The 23483-nt window shown below is 38.7% G+C and overlaps 1 protein-coding gene across 1 annotated transcript; it reads right to left on the bottom strand.

Annotated features, from left to right (window-relative positions):
- Positions 1-29: 29 nt before the first annotated feature.
- On the bottom strand, positions 30-23399 carry lmx1al (LIM homeobox transcription factor 1, alpha-like). The gene is made up of 9 exons (XM_042504808.2): positions 22225-23399; positions 20367-20455; positions 19281-19470; positions 5609-5841; positions 3734-3897; positions 3482-3559; positions 3267-3387; positions 3001-3156; positions 30-2093 (listed from the first exon to the last, which is right to left on the bottom strand). Exons 1-9 carry the CDS (start codon positions 22266-22268, stop codon positions 1936-1938), a joined length of 1233 nt encoding a protein of 410 aa, XP_042360742.1. The 5' UTR covers positions 22269-23399; the 3' UTR covers positions 30-1935.
- Between the last annotated feature and the right edge of the window lie 84 nt (positions 23400-23483).

Raw genomic sequence — 23483 nt, 5'->3', positions numbered from 1 at the left:
CCATATTTAGGACAATAAGGCAAGCGCACTTCAAAGATGAAACCGCAGATTGTATTGAAGATACGGCAACATTACATTCAAAGCACATCACCTGGCAGTCACTGAACAAAAAAAGTAAGATAGGAACTCGCCTAATACCGCACAAATAAGTTACATTCACAAAAATATCACTGTAAAAATACCATGAGTCCGTGATCAGAGTCAAACATAACGTCATGATAGAATGTCACAAGCTGTAGCTGATCACTGGCGCCTAAATGAAACACCCTAATCCTATTTTATTCTGCACCACATTGTGAGTCTGATCCCGATGCTTTCTGCACTAGCCCACTTCAGTTTGGAGTCTTTAGACCTACTTTGTGACACATAAATATCATGCTACAGTTTAAATATTTGCTGATTATCACAGAAGAGGGTACAAAATATCTATCTAGCAACATCCAATTTGAGGTGTTTGAGAAAGAAATCACAGAAATTGACTACAGCTATTAATTGTAACACAGTCATACTCACATTTACATTTGAGAGCACATCATCATGTGCTTATTGTCCTAACTTTAGGGCATTATAGAGCTACTGGTTGTTATTTACTGCACTGCTTTTAGTGTTTGCGTTATAACAGAGTATGAGGGCCACACTGAAAAAAAATGTGAGAGATTTTGAAAATAGAAATCATAATATTATGAGAATAAAGTCTTCATTTTGAGAAAAAGAATTGTAATTTAATGAGAATAAAGTTTTCTTTCCAGTAAACAATGCCATACTATAAAGTGGAAATAAACTTGGAAATTGGGGGGGGGTTACTTTATTAGTGTAATCTGCCAACTTTTTTTTCTTGACATAGTACATCTTTAAGATCATGAAAAAATGACTTGTTCCTGTAATTTTGTGACTTTTTTCTCGTAAAATTACAAGTTTACTTTTCTTGAAATACTTGACTTATTTTATTCTTGAAATATTATGACTTAATTCTCTGAAGCCATTGTTTTTTTTTAACAATGTGGCCCTAATATTCCATCATTTATTACAAAAGAGAAGGGTAAGCTAAAGAAATAATCATCTATACAACCCTGTTTCCGCATAAGGCTCCTCAAATTACCCTGTAGTGTTGTCTAAGTGCTAAAAAATTTGCTTTATTGGTCCATGTTATACCTGTCATGCATTACCAAAAACTAAAAATATAGTGTAACATGACCATTTTATATAGAGTTTCTTCCTCTTTGCAATCTATGTCCTTGAAGTCACTGGGCAAGTTAAATTGTAATCCTATCCATCACAATATCCTGAGTTATAGCTCAGGTTACATAAACACACACACTAACCTGAGAGCAAAATTGTACTCCAATCCATATACAGAATTGTATACGCCGTAGTCTTTCACACACAATAACTAATCACTAGTCCTGTTAAAAAAAAGCTTCTGCAATATACTAATTTATTTAAGACCCTCAGCTGCTCGTAAGGCCCGCCAAGACTCTTAAATACACGAAACTTGATTGATGAATTCACTTTCAACAACCAATTATCGCCTGTAAATCATGATATACATATTAATATGTTTGATAAGTGTCTTGTGTTTGTCTTTTGTTTTTGTTGGAAAGTGCCATGAAACATATTTCATTGAACATTACATAAATACAACAGGAGAAATTGAGGTCTTTTTTTTTTTTTTTACATATCTTGGACATTTACAGTGTCTGTATTTCCAGCATGTGATTCTTATCAAGGAGGGATGATGGGAACGTGACGCTTAATCTGCTGAAAAGTGATATTATGACTACGCCTGATGATTCTGGCCTGTGTTAACAGCTTAGAAGTGTGTTTGGGTGTTTCATGGAGAGTGGTCCCACAGCCATGTTGATGGACAGACTCCATTAGCTGCATCTCTGAGGTGAAAGGTGGAACAGGAGTGGGAAGGGTGAGAGTTTATGAGGGTCAGGAGGTGAAGTAGGAGTTCTGCATGGAGTAGAGGCGGTCGATGGGGTTTCCCACTCGCCCTGGCAGGAGACTGCCATCGCCTGTTGCCAAGAGGCAGTCTCCAAGGTGACCGAGGCTTCCATCACTGTCCAGGTCATGGAACACTGTCTCTGAGTCTGCAGTGAGAAAGAGTGAGTGTGCACTGAGGGGGAACGGTGTTTAATGAAAGAAAAGATATGAAAATAAGTAGATAATAAAGATTTTTACTCAAAATTCAAAAGCTAATGGACCCACAAAACATACACACACACTGCATGTGAAATCGCATACCATGCACTAAGTACTTAATATGCGTACTGTTTATCATTACTGTTATTACCGTCTAAATGTATATTTTATTTTATGTTTTTATTACCTTTGTTTATTTATGTAATACTTCTATCTTTACATGTTTTTATTTGTATGATTTTTTTATATACAATGTTATTTTCCATCTTAAGCACATTGAGTCTATACACCTGCCATGTAAAATGTACTATATAAATAAACTTTTCTTAGAGCTCCAAGTTGATGACATTGTGTACATGAACTCCCGTGTCGTAAACACAAGTTCACAAGTTCTATTTGAAAGCAGCATTTGGGAGAGTACAGCTGGTCATTGCTTCGCCATCCAAGGATTCAGAACTTTGCCACCCGCGCCAATGGTGCAGACCACAGCTCTACTGGAAATTTTAAAATAATTTTAAAAAAACATTATACTAAGCAAAGTGAAATCTTGTACTTAAAATTAAATTGAGGTGTTATTAACATTACAGAGCTGTTTGGTCACTGTCCACAATTGTCTGTTTTGAACATCTTCTATTGCCATCTACTGTAGTATGCAATCCATATACTATTTGCTTCATATTATGGTTTTGGACATGCTAAAAAAAAATCTTATATTCTGTTTTAGTGAACTACATTGCACATTCTTTGGACTGCAAATATTACATTCTTGTACGACTGTCATGAGGGTGGGTGTGAAAATGACCAAATTTTCATTGTGGTTTCTTTTGAAACAGCAGGATTGGCCTCCTGTCTTACCATAGGAGTGGAGCTGCTCGTTGTTCAGCTGTGGCGGTGTAAGCCCATGTCGAAATGGCTCTCCGCCGTAGATGTTGGGGTCCAGAGCGAGTAGCTGCTGACGTGGCAGAGAGGGATATCCCAGCATCCCATCCATGCCATGGGTACTAGAGCCATCTGTGTCAAGATGAGAATCCCTTTAGTCATACCATATCATAGTTTATTCTTCCATTCCTCTAATCTTTGTTTATTCTTCTTGATCCTGCATTGGCACTTAAAGCTCTTACCCTCACTGTCGTCATTGCTCTGACGGCCCCCTCTGCTTGGTCCTCTCCTGGTGCCTCCCAGCTGCTCTTGTTCCTGCTGCTGCTGCTGCTGTTGCTGTTGTCTGCGAGCTATCTTTTTCATCTGAAGCACAAAAACACATACTGTCCAAATGAATTTTTCCTTGTGTGTGGATCTGTGAAACATTTTATGTCATATGTTGTATGTAAAACCGAACCTTGGCTCTTTGGTTTTGAAACCACACTTGCACAACACGCACTGTCAGCCCAGTCTCAGCAGCCAGTGTCTCTCTCACCTACAAATGAAATGTTTTAAATTGTTTTTCAAATACAGATTTACAGCATTAATCACAGATTGACATGCATTGCTATGCAGACCAATAAAGATGCCCAAGAGCAATAAAGTTTCGAAGGCAAGGGAGTATACTCTGGTGCTCATTTCCATTGATAAAATAAGCTGGTTCACCAACCTTGCGGCAAGGCTTAGCAGACACTTCAAAAGAGGCCTTGAAAGCACGGCGCTGCTGTGTGGTCAAGATGGTGCGGGGCCGTTTTGAACGCTTGTGCTCCTTGCTTTCATCGCCACCTTTCCCTCCACCAGAGCCTCCTCCACCATCCTCATCCTCACTTTTCACTGAGCAAGGAAAGCAGACAACAAAATAGTCATATAAGCCCGTTTGAAAAGGCACATTTTCATACTTCCTTAAATGAAAAATAAGTATCTAATGCTGCAATTGCTGTGAGAACAATCCCAAGTGTTTCTTAAACTGGTCCCGAGTTCTGTAGGGACTGAACTCTGAGCCCTTTACTAGACTATTGTCCCTGATCAGAAGTTGAAACACTGCTGCTACACTTTCCAAACAAAATTAACAATCTGAAAATGAAGGATGACATGCTAGACGCTATTAAATTTAGACGTTTCGATGTTATTCTGGGTCACAAAGCCAGTCATAATCTTTGCAATGTAATGTTTTTTTGCGGTGGGTAAAATGTTTTCCCCATACAGTCCACTGTCTTTTAAACTACTTTTCAGCACACTGAGTGAAAAAATGGGCATAAAATAACAATATTGCTACCTATTACCTATTACATGTTACCCAGCACCCTTTAAGAATTAATTATTATCTATTTTTTTGCTGAGTGGCTACACAATATCGCGATTCCGACCCAGACAAAACCCACAATGCACTGCATGATGACGTCGGTTGCCAAGCTCTGGGCACTCAGACTTTGTTGCTCAAAGTGCCAAAAAAAATACATTTGAAAAACACAAAAGCAATGTGTCTTAGAAATCATGACCCAGTTATTCAAATAATCCACAGACCTTATTGTGAGCGGTTTCATGTATGAACAACTATTTCCGTTCCTTTTAACTCCACCTACTAATGACTACAAACTTATTTTTAAACTTGATTTTAAATCATTTTAAATTATCTTTTTATCTTTGCACCTCTTGTCTGCACTTTTGCTATTTTTAATAGTGATTTTTAAAAAAAATCGTTTACTAATTAATTTTACCTTGTATATCTTATCTCTTTTATTGTAAATCTGTATTATTTATGTTATATTTTATTACTCTGTAAAGCACTTTGATTTGCCCTGTTGTATGAAATGTGCTATACAAATAAAACTGCCTTGCCTTGCCGTACCAGTTTACACCCGCCAACCATATCATTGCACAGAAGGAGGCATGTAACTACTCATGGATAAGAAGCTCATACTTGTGACAGCAAGAAATAATAAACACTAATGGCATCCGCCTTGGCTAAGCTGAAACGTTAGTGAGCTCAGTGGTGCTAGCTGAATTAGCAGTAGATGCACGTCTCCTTTTTGTGCTGGGATATGGGTGTAGTTCGGTAGAAGTAAAATAGTTCCTACATGAAACTGCTCAAAACAAGGTCTATAAATCATCTAAAGTGACTCAAAAATTCTGGAAAGAGTCATTGTTGTTTACTTTGTTTGTTTGCTTTTTGCACCATAATCTGAATGCCTTCTAGTTCCATTATACTGGAGAAAAGTCAGACATCTCTATAGCCAATATCGCCAGCACTCTGCAGCTCACACCAAAACAATCTAGATAGGCATATAGCACTTAGCTCACAGATAAGACAGAAAATATGTTTTAATTTGGGGTGAACTGTCCCTTTAAACCCCCATTTGGCTTCCAGAGGCTGCCCACTGGTTTACAGTGGAGCAATGTGATTGACATTTGCTGTGCTGAAAAACATGCTGAATGCATGAATGTAAAGGGGAAAAATTGTGAGGATGTGTGCAGAAATCCAAGCAACTTCAGTCTGATTTAAATGTGCTTTATGCAAAGCAGCCTTTTTACAGATCAGCTTTACCTGATTCAGTCGGTGTGGGGCTAATGGCGGCCAACATTTCTCTTTCCTTCTCATAGTCCATGCGGCAGAGCAGCTGGCCTTCTTTCAGCACAAACTCATCACCTCTTTGCAGCCGGCGTTCACACTCACAGCAGGTGAAGCAGCCGAGGTGGTACACCTGGCCAAGCACGCGCATTATCAGCTCTGAACGTCCAATCACTTGCAGGCAGGCACTGCACTTCCTTACAAACAGCCTGGGGGTGCACAGAAAGACACATATGAATGATAGCTAACATGAAATGTAAAACATGACATTATAAGAGCCAAGGGGCCAAATGCAAGAAATGATATACAAAATTTCTCTAATTTTTGCTCTTATCCATGATTTGGATTCACCAATGTTCTCTTGGTTTTGCTTTTCTGAAGTGGAGCACTCTTACTAAGATGAGAGAAAAACATTGTGTTTTCACAGACCACAAATGGTTGCCCAGCACAAGGACAAATAACTTTTACATCTGAGGAAAATTAAAAAACAAAACACAAATATATCAAATTTAGATGATGTTCAAAGCAATTATAATGACTGGATTATTAATTATCAGGGCCTAAGAAGTACTACTACACTCGGTCCATTGATCCCAAATACTGTGAATTCAGTTAGTGTGTGTCCCTCTGCTATCCTGTGCTGGAATGTAAGTAAGTACATTTACTCATAATAATTAATTAAGTATAAATCTGTGAAACCTTTATGTTACTTGAGTACTTTAATCTTACGCCATTTCAATCCCACCACACATCAGAGGGAAATACTGAAGTTTTTATTCCACTTCTATTTTAGAAAGCTATTTTACAAACTATTTGCACACAAACTATATGAAAATATACAAATGCAGCTAAAGCAGTTAGTTAATTAGAAATCAATATATAACTATTGTTATCCTAGTGTAAGTCATTTTTCATGCAAAAAACATAATGGTTCCAGCTTCTCATATAAATTGTATGTATGAGGACTCGTTGCTTTTTGTTTTAATTATTTCTATTATTTTGACTTATAAGAGTCATTTAAAACTTTTTGCATGTGTACTTTTACCTTTCAGACTTCAATACACTTCCTTTAAATAACATTTACTTTAAGTTCATTTAACAGTAGACCTACATCAGTTTTACTATTGCAAAAGTTCTTCTTACAACCTTTTTTGGTTTCATGTCTCCAGTCTTTGCACATGGCACAACACCTGCCCTTAAACAGTGTTTAGGGGGCGTTACCTGTGCTCATAGTGACTTATGATCAACTGTGATTTTTCATTGAGCACACCTGGATAAGAACAGATTTGGAAGGTTAAGAAAGTTTGGTGCATCTGGAGTTGATTTTCTTATTTTGTCTTTTACCAGAAAATTAAGAGAATATATAAGAGAATTTAAGAGAATGTTGCTGCACGAGGCCCGAGGAGTGCATAATGAAAGGTGAGGTAATTGAAGATGGAGGCACAGGGAACGAGCTCCAACACATTTACCCTCAGCTCAAATGAGAGATTAGCATAGTCTCTTAATTAAAGGTCGTATAAACATTACCCAATTCACAGTGCAACAAGGTAAACATCTGCTGGGAGGAATTACAGTAGTCCGCATTTTAAAGATTTTCTTTTCTGCCTCAATGCAGTAGGTGGCAGTAGTTAGCTGATGTTAAGAAAGCTGCTTGTTGGGAGTCTTTAAAATCCTTAAATGTGGAGATCTGTTTGACGGGGTAAACTCCAGTCTATCCATATCCCACCCACAATCTTAAAGTGCTTATTTAACTCCATGAATAAAAGCATAATACAGAGTCTTTCTTAGCTCCACTGCTTTTCCCCATGACCACTTTCCTCCTTTTGTCCCTCCATCTCTCCTCCTGTGAATTGTTATAACCCTTCAATTTCTTTCCTGCCTCACCATCTCTATTTCCATTCACAGGGCCTAAAGCCTCTGCCATAAAATTCCTCTCAAATCCTTGCTCTCGCACTTGGTCCCCCCCCGACCCCCCTCCCTCCCTGGTATTTTCTGCCAGCATTCCCAGTTCTCCCTCACGCCCTCCCAGCCTGCCTCCCCAGTTCACTGAAACTAATAAAGACAGGATTAATTAGATTGTTGTTTAAACAGTGCGATGGCCAGACAGACGCTGTAAACTCATAACCAGGGATTGGGGATAGCATGGGGTTAATCTCTCTCCTCTCACTTATGCACACTAAAACACACTTACTCACACAAACACAGGCACATACACAAACACACACACACACACACACACACACACACACACACACACACACACATGCATGCGCACACACAGGCATGCACCCACTGAGTATCAATAGTCAGACATTTACTAGTTAGACATGTTCACCACACAATGGACTATCAGGAAATAGAGAAATAGTATGCTCCAGAACCAGATACCAGAATATCTCTTTAACAGGTATTCAAAGCATAGGTGTATAAAAAAGAAAGGTCAGGGGATGCAGAAATAGCACTAAAACATGGTCAAGAGGGACGGGAGGATGAGCGAGGAGATAAGTGGGGGGAGGAAGGGACGAAGACAGAAGTGTTGACGCTCCCTGACTGAGTGCTAGGAAGGTGTTGCTGCCCAAATCTGGAGTGTAAAGAAGGAGCCAGGTCTGCACATTAGAGCTCCTAATCTGTGATTCTGTCCCAAACGCAGCTGCCACGGCTAATCTTTCTCAATCCATCTGCCAAACGCTCCCCAAATTCCCCAAATGACAGTGTCGCTAACTTAACATCATAACGCAAAGTGTCCCAGCCCTGCACAGCTCTGCTGTGACAGGACCTCATGTTTAAATAAAGGTTGCCGTTTCCTTCCGGAAACAGTGCATCGCGTCTTAGAGAGACTCTTCATCTGTGAAATATCTACAAGAACATGGTTAATCCTGATATCTGGCATCTAACACAAAGGAGAGCAATCACCTCCCTCACTCCCCATCCAAACATTCAACACCTTAAACGTTTCTTTTCATTGAGAACAAAACACAACAGAGCAGAATTGTTGCAGGATTGCTTGACATAAGACCGATGATGTTGGTGGTTAAGTCCCACACTCCCTAATCGGGGTGTACACAGCACGGCAGGAATTTACTCAACATGGCAAATGAAGGCAACTTGGGGCAACTGCCACAGAGGGGGGTCTGTAAGTAGATCAGTCTAATCCCTCTAATAGAAGTATCATTCACACTGGCCCTGACCAGGGAGTAGCTTACAATGAATCTCTATAGATGTGATGGTTAAGGAACAGCCATGTGAATTAGGTAAATTTAGACTCCACAGCAAATAGGTACACAATTGGTTTTTCATGTTTTGGGTGGAATAATATGTATGTGAATCTAAATGGAGGTATTTTGGGGCTGTTGATTTTTGTTGCACATTTTTATATAGAAACCTTCTATTTGGAGAATTTAGCAAAACAGGTTTTCTCTTTTGCTTTTACATTTTTTTGTTATATGTTTTTATTTTTCATACAAACAGGCTGTGTTTACAGTAGCATATACATGTTAAAATAATTTTTAAAAAAATTGTGTGGAAGTCATCGTCATTTCATTGTGATTTGTAACATTTGTAGCATAGTTTTGTTGTTTGATTAAATGTTGTTTTGTATTTTTGCATTTATGTGTATTTGTGTGAAACAGCTGATATCCTGGAACGCAGGTTAATTTCAGAATTTATTCTGAAAATGAAGTGAAATCAAATCAAAATCAAATCAAATATTTGCTGCTATCACAAAGTCTGCCACATGACAATTTCGATTCAGTTCATTTAAATCAAATTCAGGGGCCTGCAACCAAAATGACACAATATCAGTAAATATTCTAATTGTCTTTGTCTTGTCATTGTCGGCCTTAGGCTAGGCCGCTAACACCAAATATTTAGGAAGAAGGTGTGCTTGGATGTGTCATAGAAATTTCAAAATAAAAGTGTATCCTAAAGATAACAATATGTATTACTGTTTTCACTTTGCATCAGGGATCGTCGCACTGATATATCGATCTAGATCCATGTATCATTACACTCACTAACAATCATCAAGTTGCACTCTGTCTCTTATATTTTATGTTTGTTACTTAACTGATTTCATTTTTATGTCATTGTGGCAAGGTAATTGCTTCCCGGATTATGTTCAAAGACAGCATTTCTTTCAGGTAACAAAACACCTTCATGTACTGCGTAGGCTTTGGAGGGAGGCGGTTGGGGGGTTGGTAGGCATACAAAGTATACAAAAGACCTTTATTCCAGAACTTCAAGTTTGCATCCGGACTCTTTTCTTAGGTTTAGGCAACAAATGCACTTTGCATAAGGTTAGGGAGGGATTGCGATTTCAGATAAAGGTTAATAAAAAAGATTATAATAAAATTATGACGTAGTCACAATGAGTGGATACTGTACTGCAAAATTGCCTACTTTGGCAGAAAACAACTGAAATACATTGTAAATAAGCATTTGGCTGATACTCTCAATATCAACATTTTTGCAGCTTGCCAGGTAGGTTAATTAGTCATATATTTCTTCATTATGTTAATAAAATATGTATTTTGCTCGGCATTACATTTCCCTCAAAACATATCTGCTGTTTTAAATTAGGTATACATAAACAAAAAATCTAGACAACAAGACTGCTAGTTTTGATTATGTTATGAAACCACAATAAAACATGATTTTAAAAGTTTGAATGTCACAAATATAGCAGAAATAGTTGCTTGCATCAGGCATCAGTGGGGAAAAAAAGACTGACTATAATATGAAGTTGTTTTTTTTTTTTAAAAAAAAAAAAAGCATTTCAATTTCTGCTTGAAAAAAAGAGGAAATGAAAGTTAGAATTTAAACAGCTGAGGTGTAGAGTTAAGACCAGCTGTGAACAAATCTATCAGAAAAGATATTTGAAGGAGGACTTTGCTTTGGATTTAGGGGGCTTTCCTTTAATGAAGAGATGTGTGTCATATTCATGATATGCACAGAATTACAAAGAAGAGAAGTGTAAGTGCAGACAGAAGACTCGCTGCTTATGAGCTTGCAATGTACAAAAAACCTCAGGAACTTTGGCTGCAGGCACCTTTATGTTCAGTGCCACGGATTTCTGAGGGGTTAGGGGGGCACAACTAATTACAAGCTCACTGATTATGAGATCAAACACAGAGAGGCAGAAAAAGGTGATGTGCTGTAAGTATTGGGTGGTTATAATCATCCCTCTCCTTCTCGCTTTATTGTAGATCCTAGGCACACAAACAGAATAACAGAATCTTCATCATCTCCCTAAGCTGTGTCATGTGGCATTGTTTTGCCTTTGAGCTCTGACAAGCACGACATTGTGTGGACCGCAGCACAATCATTCCATAAATATGTATGTGTCTTAGAGCGATTATAGTTGTTGTTCTTGCTTTCATAATTGATGAATATTTATACAGGTACGGGTTTGCTTATACTAACTCCAGGTTTGCAGTGCCTGGTATTGCACTAGGTTTGGATCAGTCGTGTGTGTGCGAGCCCAGAAGAAGCTAACTTTGACAGATTTAGGCTTCACGCTGAAGCTCGCCAAAGATCTGCCACCGTCACTCATTTTGAATCCTAACCTTTAGTTAAAGATGCATTTCTGTCTCTAAACAAGGTATCCGTGTACGAGCTTGTGATTTCCACAAGCGTGAGAATGACCATGTGTGTTATACAAACGGGAGTTTACACATTCCCCGAAAATGAAGGTGCATCTAAGGATTCATGCGATGGATGCGGAAAGAACAAATGATATGCAACAATCTTACTTTTAAGTTCTGTTTAGTATCCATTTCTTAGACATGTGCGTGTGAGTGAGCGTGTGTGTGTGTGGATGTGTGTGTGCACACTTTCAGCGGATATTGCTCTGTGAAGCAAAATGGCTCAGAGCCAGGGTTCAGTAATCACATCATCTCCTTTTATTAAATCTCCCTGCACTGCTTCTGTGTTATTAAAATCTCCCAGCATTCCCCACGATACTCGCTACCCCTGCCGCCACTGCTCACTCACACTCACTCACACTCACTCACACAAATACACACATGTATATATATATATATATATATATATATATATACTAGAGTACAGTCACACACACACAAGATACACACATGTGGGTATCCATACGGTCATATGCACACGTAAACACAAATATGCACAGTTTGTGTAAACACAGATAAGGTGCCTGGGTACAAACATCAATAAAACACTGACAGATGCTGTCATTTGTGGATCGTATCCATCCATGCATGGATAAAGTAACATCATAAGCAGTCCTCTTGCTCAGTGAACGCTCTCCACAATGTGCAAAAGCTCTGTAATGGCAATGAGGGGCCTGCAGTGCAGCGTGTGGAGCACATCTTTAGAGGCATTTGGACACAAACCGTCAGCCAATCTCACAGTTATACAGTTACATGTCATGACTCTCACTATTCACATTGGTAATAAGAGCAGCTCTACACGAGAGCACTGCTGTAATATTCAGCACCTAATGTAATGTACCTGTGTGAAGTAACAACAAAAAACTGCATGACGTGCATGGTCTGCATGATATGTGTTTCTGTGTGTGTGTGTGTGTGTGTGTGTGTGTGTGTGCGTTCTACACCTGATGCTGCCGAGAATGTGTGAGGATGTGTGTTTGTGTGCGCAAGTGAGTGGGTGTGTGTGTGTTAGTTTAGATAAAACAGTTAATCCCCAGGCCACCAGAACGCAATATCCTGTCTGCCCGTTTCTCATTTCCTGTCTGTCTCTGGCGGAGTGGGAAGCAGCGGGGAGGGGGGGCGGCGGGGGACAGCGGGACCCGTTGCCCCAGAAACAGGAGATGCAGCCGGTCGATTTGAGAAAAAGTCTACGCCGATCTCCCTATCTCTCCCTCTCTGGTGCGACCCCCTATTCTCTCTCTCTTTTTTCCTCTCCCCTCTCTGCTTTTATTATCTCAGATTTAATAAAGCCAAGGCGAGCAGCTTGTTCTGCCATGAAACATTTATTAGCTGTCTGTTATAAAATTGTTGTGGGGGAGGAAAGATGATGGGGTCTCATCTCACATTATGCAAAAACAGTGGCAATATCACCCCCCTCCTCACGCACATACACCCAGACAAAAATCAGCGGCCGCATCCCTTCCTAAAAATCCCAAACACATAGTTTTTACCTTCTTCATCCCCTCTCCATCACTGAGGTTTTTTCTTGATGTTCTTTAATTTATACCATAAAATCTTTTTCAACAACATCACAACTTAAAAACTCCCCTATCCTCACTTTCCTCTCCTCTGGCACACCTCCAACCGTCATCTGTTGAGCTGCAGGTCTTAGCCTGTGTAAGGCTTTTGGATAAGGGAAAAGTGTTTGAACGTTTCAAAACCACATGCATGTATTATGTGTAGCCTCTCACTGGGATTTATATATACAGAACAGTCCTGTCAGTCAGTGCCGCCGTGATTCACCTAAACCAACACCGAACCACAAACTTTTCTTCCACTTGCAAGAAAAAAACAAACATTTTCTCACTTGCCTCTCTTGATTTCTCGTAGTACAGAGTTTTGCTTTCACTTGCTATGGTATTTCTACTTTTGCCCTTATACAGACATTACCATTTTCTGACATTTTTAATGTATGTTTTTTAAATTTAACTTTGTTGCTGTGAGCATGACAAGCAAATTTGTGGCATCATAAGGCCTTAACATCCGAGGCTTCAGACCCAAATGTTTTATAAATGGCCTGGATCTAATATTTAAGCTATATTCTAACGACTGCTAATATTTTTTTCATCATAAATAATAATCAACCCGGAAGTTGTTTTTTTTTTTTAAATGCTTTTAAGGGAAAAAGGGTGACAGGATACATTTTTAAAAGCATCAAAATAGAGCTTGTTCATAAAATAAATTAAAATAAAATAAAAGTCCCCTTGGACCCCCCCTACTGAGGTCAGCGGTAAGCCCCCTATTTTCCTTAAATTCTAGAAATGCCTTAACCCTAACTGCCCCTAACACAGCCATGCCATTTAAAACGCCAAATACATTTTTATTCACTTCCTCTCAAATTTTCGAGTCAAATATCTCACAGTCTGAACAATTAAAATCAAAGCTATATACATGGTTTGACACCACTAGAGTAATAAAAGACCTTTGAAAACTGTGACAGTTTCTATATTCGGACTTAATGTATTAAAAGTAACTATTTAATATGGCATTGACTTAATAACCAGAGTTAAGGTGCTATAACTGATAAGGATAAGAGCTTGTTGTCCTTCTGACGTATCATTGCATAATTCCCTCTAACAGTATTTCCCTGCAGCCTGATGTCATCACAGGACAGCCACAGAATGCTGGGTAATTAGCACTGAACCCAATCAGCCTCCCCGTTGCCTCCTCCCATCCCTGTCCCGAGACACAAAGAGGCGCTGAGGGAGGGGAGGCGATTAAGAGAAAACAAGGGATAAACGGAGAGATAAACTGTTTGGTGTCATCGCTGCCATCAATCTCAACGAGAAGGAAATGAGGTTTGGAATAGAGAAATATTATTACAAAGCAGACAGTGATGAACGAGGTAACGGAGAGAGAGACAGGGAGAGAAACGGTGGCTGAGGTGGGGGGTATACAGAGGGGAGAACAGGGGTTAGAAGATACAGTTTCTGTCCTCAGTTTAGAGCAGTAAGAATCAGAAGTTCACTCACACATATGCAGCGTAACTTGAGAGGATACTTTGTCAGACTGCCAGTGTTAGACTCATATATAGCTACCTGGTTAGCAGAGGGAGAGTCCATAACTGTGGCGGCGGGGTCTCCCTCTCTCTGTCTGCGAAGACAGGGTTTGTAGACCTAGATGTAGTCTCAGTGGCCTCCACCCCACAGAGTGAGGTATTAAACTCGAGGTTTAGTGAATATCCACCCCGGTGACCTGTTTTTCACAGGGCTGAAGCTGCCTTTATGGAGCTTACAAGGGAGCTTGCAGGCTCCGCACAGCCAGACTACCCTCAGTGCTGTCTGGGCTCAGCACTGTTGACCAGGGAACACTGGCCTTATACTGCTCAGTTTGGCAAGAGACCATAACATCGAGCTGCTGTGTAGCCTAAAAGACAATGAGAGTGTGAATAGGATGTTGAAGATGGTTTTCATGCATGTCTGTCTGCTAATCAGGTGGTTTTATTGTCTTATTTTCAATCCAATGTGACAAACTGCTATAAACATGCAGTGAAATTCTAACAACAATATCAAATTCTTACAAAATATAATAAACCTTGATGGTTTTTGAAGTCAAAACAATAGTAAACATGAAAAGTAGGCTGTATAATTTCACGGTGTTATGCAGTATTTTCCACTTAACCAGTAGGCCTAATGGGCCTCCATAACATGTCCCCTGCCTCCCCCCTGAAATCTACGCCTCTGCAGATTAGCTACAGTATTACACTGTAAACCTCACATTCGACTGTAGAAAACTGTAATACATTTGATAGCAACATACTGTTGAAGTTAAGTCGGTAGTGGCAACTTAAAATAACAGTATTGTGGTGGTAACTACAGCTGCAATTTAATCATTCTGTAACTTTAAATCAAATTAAATATGTTTTTGGTTTACAGTGAACTTAATTTATATACAAATAGAGTATACAGTAAATGAAAGCCAGTACTTTCAACATAAATTACACATGCAAAATCACGCTTGACTAAGACTTCACATGGGTTATCTCACAAATATAATGTCATAAAAACATTAACATTACGCTAGTTGAATACACACTTAAGCACCATTATTGGTCACTAGGTGACTGTGGGGCAGTTTAACTACAGGTGCCCTAGCAATGATAGCTAACATTAGCGGTGGTTGATTGATTAGCACTCACAAAAAGTCCTGTTTTTGAAACGATAAAATAAAATGATAATAATAATAATTTTCCATTCCATGTTATTACTGACAATTTTAAGCAAACTATTATTTACTCCCACAATCACATTTCAAGAACAAAATTATGTATGGACGTTAACATTACCTTTTTATGTATGTCAGGACTGAAGTGATTTGTTATTTCCCCAGATTCTGACGTAATGTGGAGCTAGTGAGTGGAGTATGCTATGAATGTATGGGGTGTTTGCCCCCCCCCCAATAAATCTTATAAATGTTATCTTATGGCCTTGAATTCACCACTCCTTTAGATTTTGAGAAATATGTTACTCATCAGTACTACTCACACTTCCTGTTTCTGATGTCGTACATGTTTTCCATCCAAATCTTTATTTTTCTGCCCATCCCTCTTGTAAAAAAAATGATGCATTGCACCAGTGCATAAAAAATTAAAAACATACTGATGGGAATTTAAAGTATGGAGGGAAGCCTCCTTGCCACAGAATTATTCTACAGCCTCATGCTGAACATCTGGTCCATAACAGGATGGAGTTCCAGAGCATTTCTTGAGGTTTCAAAACAAAAATAAATCCACAAGAAAAATCCACAAGATGCACTTGAGTTTATTGTGTCTAAATCCCCTCATTTCCATAACAGATTGAGACCAGGGAATCTCGAAATTGAAGGCATACCTCCTGTTTTATTGCATCAATAATGAGAGGCAGTAGGGTGCGCACTCATTTATTACAAGACGTTTCAGGGACTGAACTTGAATGTGACTCACTACTGAACCCGTATTCTATACAGTGCTTGAATATTTGGATTATGTGTTTCACCCTAAAAAGTCTACTGTTATGTTTTAACATATTGAGCATCACAGTGATCAATTTAGAGTCACACTGAGGCAAAATATCCTTTGAAAACATTAAACATGCAAATGTCGAATAAACTTTTGCCTTCAAGGCAGTTTAGCCCACATGAGTCAGGGCGGGGGATGGGTCGGATTTCAAAATTAGATTTGTCTTCTCATTTGAACTGATAGACATCTATGTGCAATTATTATTTTTTTCACTTCAGCAGAATAGATTAATTATGGAGAAATAAAAATCAGATATCTATGGTGGCCCTGGGGGTCAAACAGCACAACATTTCAGAAAACAAAACAGCATTTGAGAAAACACAACATTTCACACAACACAAAAACGTTTCACAAAACACAACATTTCAGAAACACAGTGACATTTCACAAATGTTGTAGTGTTTTGATGATGTAGTGCTTCATGAAATGTTGTTGTTTTTTGTTAAATTATATGTTTTGTGAAATGTTGTGACCCTCAGGGCCACCATAGAATCTACCTTGAAACACACTTTGTATTTAATTCTATTTCACAGGTTTTTAAAAGGAATAATGAGACAGAAAACAAGCACACAAACAGTATAACCATGCTGTGCACTGTGGTGTTTAGCATACACTGATGGAGAGTCTGGGCCTGACAGTGTATGGGGGGTGATGCAATCAAAGCAAAAGATAAATTTTAAAAATATTTGGACAAGCCAGAGATACTGAGGGTGAGATGGAAATTAGCCCAGAATGAGTAAGATGTCTTCTCACCATGCATGTGTACATATATTCTTCAAATGTATACTTGACAGTGTGTAAGGACATCAGGCGACCAGCAGAAACTAAAATAAAATCAAGCTAAGGGTGAAAAGAACAAAAAAAAGGATCCCCTATTAATTGTATGAATTCCCCTAAGACTTTTATGCACCTCCCAAATTCTTGGACATCTATTATATCTGTTACAATGCACACACCTGCTCTAGATGAGGGGGTTCGGGGGGGTAGTAGTGTAAGGCGCTGATGGACAGACTGCAGGGAAAACAAGGAGACATTGTTGCTGATCCACTGAAGGTCACAGGCAACTGTGTGCCAAGTCTGGCACCGACTCACACACAACAAGGCAATCATCCATATGCAATGTATAGGGGACTAAATCAACACCATAGTGAATGAGCCGCTGACTATTAATTTGGATCCACAATTACAGTCATTACATGAGGGGAGCAAATACGCTTTTTCATTCCATCACTGAAAATGAACCCAGCGCTTCATTTATGATAAGCTATTGCCTCCACGTCTCCCACTCATTTTTCCAGATAAACGTCACACAATGGGACTTTCATCAGACAGACTCTCTCTCTCTATGGCTCTCTTTGCCTCACTGTCTTGCCCTCTCTCTCTCCTCCAGATGTCAGGTACAGTGGGAGAGTCTGTGCTGCTGGATGCCGTCTGACACTTTTCAAAACAATGATAACAAGCTTCAGGCTCGTCCTTCAACTGTCTACCCCTGGAGCTCCCATCGCAGGCACACCCACTGACCGCGGCACACACCAAACAACCAAAACAAAAAGCACAGACACACATGGTATGATCTCAAAGTCAGAAAATAAAAAAAAAGGACATTTTACATTTTGAAAAGAAAGTATCAACTGTGTGTTTTATGTCGCAGAATATCTGGAGAGACATTGAAATAGCAAGTGCTGTTCATTTAAAGAGGATTGCAGACATAAACTATAAGGAGCAGTCTTATAAATCCCAAATTATTACATTATACGAGCAAACACACAGATCTGCAGTCAGCTACAAATAATTGCCATTAAAGAATTGTCATAATTGTCAGCAGGGATAAAAGGGATGTTGTTAAACGCAGCATCCTTTTATTCCAATTCAGTATGAATTTTCTCTGTTTTTGGATTCTCTGTTTATGGTGGAAGTATGCAAGAAAAAAAAACGATTCACTGCAGCACAGGGTAATACACAAATCATCATTTTGTGGGTTAAATATTCCTTTAATAATCCCTTAAATCCTCTTAAGTGGCCTCACAGATGGATGAAACACTTTAGAACACCATTTTATTCTATGTCAGTGTGTTTCAGAGCTTCATTTTATCACACGAATGTCCAGGCAAATTGTCAAATTTCTAAAATGTGTTTAAAAACACATTTTAAAAATGTTCTCAATGTTTTAAAAAAAAACATCAGTAGACCACAATTGCCTGAGGAATATACTGTGCATGTCTGCTTTGGATTTTTCCCTCCAAATACATGCTTTTGTTAGGATAAGTTAACAAGTTTTTTTTGTTTTTTGTTTGTTGTTATTTTATTTGCAAAGTCATAGATTATTAAATTTTCATAATAAGTTTTGCATGCTGACAGACTCTCACTTTCAGCAGACTTGGGATAAAAATCACTGTCAAGCCCCTATCCCTGGTTTATTCCTAATCTTCTTTTGTTCATTTTTTCACATGTTCCTTTTTGTTGTTGGTCTTGTTCTTCTTTTTTTTTTGTTATTTATTTACAAAGTTTTACTTGACTGAAACTTAAAGGGTTCAGTATCTTTGCGTGTTACAAGCAGGGGCTGACAACATTTGCATGACCTTGGAAATGACAAAACTTTTGTAGCTTGGCCACCTATCTAAATATATGGAGGTAGTTTCTTAAATAGCTATAGACTGAGAGAAAAAAATGCATCTCCAAAATTGAAATATCAAAAACAGTCCTGCTTTATGATGAGCATATACATTTGGGAAAGTTTTTTTTATCACTTGTAGATTAGCCTCATAGTCCTCTAACTGATCTGAGAGCTTCAGTATTTTGCTTTCATGGGATTATTACCTTAAGCAAAGCGTTTGAGTACTCCTTCCACTGCTGCCCGCCTCTCCAACACAACCGATGGAGCAATAACAAACAGTGAACCCCACCTCAGTGCGTGTGTGTGTGTGTGTGTGTGTGTGTGTGTGTGCGCGCGCGCGCGCGTGTGTGCTCTTACTTTTCATAGTCGTGCTTGCAGTACAGCAGGCGGTCCCTGCAGTAACAGGTTCCGGTGAGCGCGCTCAAACACACGGCGCACTTGACGCAGGTCTCGTGCCAGGAGCGCTCGTTCACGCGCAGCAGGAAGCGGTCGGCGATGGGAGACTCGCAGCCGGCGCACACCTCTCCCCCTCCTCTGTACTCCGGACCTGGGGGGAGAATGTAATCAGAGAGACGGAGACAGGGCCGAATATTTAAAATGACTGGGGTCATGAGTCCAAGTCTCCCAAATGCCACCCGACCACACGAGGAAATGTTGGCGTCCTGAAAATTTCCCATAGGCTGTAGAAAATTGTTAAAGCATATTGCGTGTTAGATGGATATAGTAGCCCACTACTCAAACATGTGTTTGTATTTTGCACCATTTGGTGCAAAATATACTAAGTTTGTTACCAAAGCCATCTACTCGGTGCAGCTTGTATTCAATAGGAAAAAGTTTATATAAACTCCGTTTAAAAAAAAGAAATGAACTAATAAAGAAAAAAAACATTTTAAAGAAAGAAAAAAGACACCTTAAGATTAGAAAACCTTTGAGAATTTTTCATTGTTTTCCCAAATAGAATTTTATCGATCGAAATTCGCAATCTTGTTTTTAATAAGACTTTAAAGATATTGTGATACATGACACACACACACACACACACACATACATACACACACACACACTCTCTCTCTCATACACACACACACACATATGAAACGCAACTTTTGCATCGTCTATCGAGTATTTCTACAATATTTTTTCCCCTGCAGTGATTTCCTACAGGTAATTAGTTGTGATTTTATTATGCTTTACGCAAACTCACCTTACAGGCCTACACGTGCACAATGTTCCTCTGGGAATTTATATTGTATCAAGAGCGAACCACAGTAAACTTGATCATGCGATGACGGTTCGTGTTATAGTATTTCTTCATTGTGGTCCTTGTTATAATTATTTTAAAAAAGACTTGATATCCTGATAATTTTAGTAGTAATATCTGATGTTTCATTGCGAGTTTATTTTATTTGGGCCTTATGCCACAACTTATCAACAAACACTCACCAAAAGGCGTTGAGGATGGAGGCTGCTGCAGACAGGACTGCGGGCTTTCCTCTGTTTTCATCCCTTCTCTCCTTCCCTCAGTGTGATCGCTACAGAAAAACAAAAGAAAAATGCACAATTTCTGTCTAAAATATCAGCAGCACTGCACTTAATCTATTTGGAAATAAAAGAAATAATAAGAAAAAATGTAGGTCGATGCACGCATATTATGAAAAGCAGTGTCTTAAAAAAAAACAACAGTATTTTTAAGGCGACATTTTAAGTTGCCACAATATGAATCCAAAAGTAGACGTCGCACACGCACGTGGCTTGGATTTCATTCAAGATATTAGGCCTAAAAGCAGAAATAGCAATGATAATACAATTTGAAAATACAAAAACGACACATATTTCTGAAAATCTCATAAAAATAAAAGGAACAAAGAACGTTAAAAAATGTTATTATGGAAGGAAAAATCTTACATTTTCTTTTAAGTAATCTCAGTGTCATTTTAAACATTTTTGTTGAGAATATTTAATACATGTTTTTTTAAAAGTTTTCACAAAAAATACAATACAACAATTTCATTATATTAGTTTTAGGTAGTTATTATAATTTGCACGACTGTTTTATTTATGAGACAAAATACAGTACTGCAGAAGGAGCGTTAGAAGACGCTGACGGCTTTTTGCATCTAACAAAGTCAGAAAAAATACGTTGGCTGAGAAAAAATAGACGAAATATATATACACACATATATATATTTTAAATTCATTTTTTTCCTACTTTAATGCAGATTGTGTGCTGTGGCCTCTAATTTTAGACTGACATTGTTTATCATTTCCTCACTAAATTAAATGGTATATCATCATATTTAGGGTGTATGTTGCAGCTGGAAATTATGTTTATGTTTTTGTTGTTGTGACATTTGTAAATAATCCCAATTTTTATAAAACGATTACTTTGTGAGACTTGGACATTTAGCCTGTAAAGTCCACTAAATACAAAACAGGCTGGAGAATATCAGATAACCACCGCATTGCCACAGACAAAGAAGTAATGAAATAAAACAAATGAATTATGTAAATACAGCTAATCTGATTTGATGTTTTGCCTAATTGCGGCTTGAATGCATTACTGACATATTTGTGTGTAATGCATGGATAATTACACGTTGAGACTAACAGCGTGACATTCAGATAATCACTGGAATAAAAGTGTTGGAAAAAAAAATATTTCATTAAGTTCGCCGCAGGTCACCTGGAGCCACGATTAAAGAAAAAATAAATCTAGTGTTACATGAGGATCAGTAAATTGCTGTTTAAAGTTGGCGTCAAGGCGCATTTAAGATTGGCAATCCAAAGAATATTTTCTCGGTTTAAAGGTAATAATCGACCTTTTTGTGCTCAGGAATTAACAAACTGGGGAAATTTATTTGATAGTTCAGTTTTGAAAGTTGTTGAAATGGTCAGAATCACGCCCATGCGATGAAAATTAAAAAGTTGAGTTGTTTTGAGTCTGTTTTGGTCCTACAATTAGATGTGATTATTCTTAAAAACATCTGTGATGTGATAATAAATTATTATATACAAAAAGCATCAGACAATCTCTAAAGCAAACACCGACTGAAACACAACCTGTTATAATGGATGAACAAATCAAAGATCATAATTATCAGATAGCAAGGTCACCGTGACTTCCTTCCTTTACCTGAGTATTTAAAAAAAAAAGAAAAAAAGAAATATGCCAAATAATGTAAGCCCTAATTGCACGCGCTGCTGCACGAATAAGAGACATAACAATTCAAGCAACAACATTATTTAGAAATCACAAGTCCGCCTCCACCGACAACCTGTTCCCTGAGTTACGGAGTCATACCTTGAGGTGAAACACACTCCTCCTGAAATCTCGGTTGGCAACATTAAAAATCTGGAGAAACTTTCGGCCAGCAAACGAACACACGCGCTTACAGATGGTTCACCTGTTATCTCACAGTCCGGTGGCGGCGCGCATGTTGCCTACGGTAAAAATCCAAATACCATGATGACCCCGAAACTATTGTCTATTGTCTCTCCCGTTTTCTCCGCCAGCCGTGTGTGCGCTCCGACTTGTTTTGTGCGTGAAAAGGCGCAGAGGGAGGAGATGGACAGACAGGGGAGGGAAGGAGGGAGGGAGAAGGTGCGGAAGATGATGAGGGGAAGATGAGCGATGATGCAGCCTATTGATAACTCAGATGGGGATGAGCTTTTGCATTTGTGTTCAAGGTTAGACGGAGACTTTAAAGGGCGCAGCTGATATGTGGAAAGGCTCGCGGTGAGACATTTATCTGCCTCCACATGGGGAAACTGCAATCTATTATGACGCTGATATTTTTCAGCATGTCTAAAACTGCCTGTTTCTGGTAAAATATTATCAAAGGGACAAAGACAAATGAAGATGAGAGCAGTTACAGTCCAATGTCATTTGAATATAGAAAAAAAATGCCCCACTTTCTATGGCATTACACCCTAAACTGAAACACGTAAACACGTAATGCAGATGTTTAAGTAGGAAAAGTGAAATTTGAAAACATGTAATAAGTAATAAGTGGTTTATTGCCTTTCTACTATTGTGTCTGGCAGCGCCCCCCCAACACACGCGCGCACATACACACACACACACACACACACACACACACACACACACACACACACACACACACACACACACTGGGAGAAGACCGCCCCCTTGTGTCATAAAAGGAAAGGTGCATGAAACTATTATAACGTATAAGATTTTCAGATAACTTCACTTCGACACCAGTGCAGGCATGACTTATTGTATGCCACAAAAATCCCATCTGGAGCCTATTAAACAGAAAAATACAACAACTAGATAACAAAATTACCTAAAGACACAACACTTGATGGCATTTGTATTTTGCTGTCATTATATAGTTTGTTCAGGTGAAAAGTTGATACTTGATGTGCTAGTTTGCTTTACCTGATGTCTCAAACAGCCTGTTTGTTACATTCAAATACACTAGAATATTAAAAAATGTATAAATAATTAAACTGTTGTTGGGTGTTTGACAGCTGGATGGTCAACAGATCAAAATCTTAAAAGAGGATTAGTAGTGAGGCTGTGTAAGTCAGGCC

This window comes from Plectropomus leopardus, chromosome 18, assembly GCF_026936395.1.
Source record: "Plectropomus leopardus strain MGB_pleo_1.0 chromosome 18, ASM2693639v1, whole genome shotgun sequence".
In the NCBI taxonomy this organism is placed as follows: domain Eukaryota; kingdom Metazoa; phylum Chordata; class Actinopteri; order Perciformes; family Serranidae; genus Plectropomus; species Plectropomus leopardus.
This window is presented reverse-complemented; position numbering and strand designations above follow the sequence as displayed.

What these genes read in the sequence shown, in the direction of transcription:
- lmx1al (XM_042504808.2), bottom strand. Translation starts at nt 22,268, where the DNA reads ATGTTGCCAACCGAGATTTCAGGAGGAGTGTGTTTCACCTCAAG. An exon ending in GGAGTGTGTTTCACCTCAAG is followed by an intron (nt 20,456 to 22,224) that starts GTATGACTCCGT and finishes GTTTTTCTGTAG; the next exon opens with CGATCACACTGAGGGAAGGA. An exon ending in TTCAAAACCAAAGAGCCAAG is followed by an intron (nt 3,388 to 3,481) that starts GTTCGGTTTTAC and finishes TTTGTGCTTCAG; the next exon opens with ATGAAAAAGATAGCTCGCAG.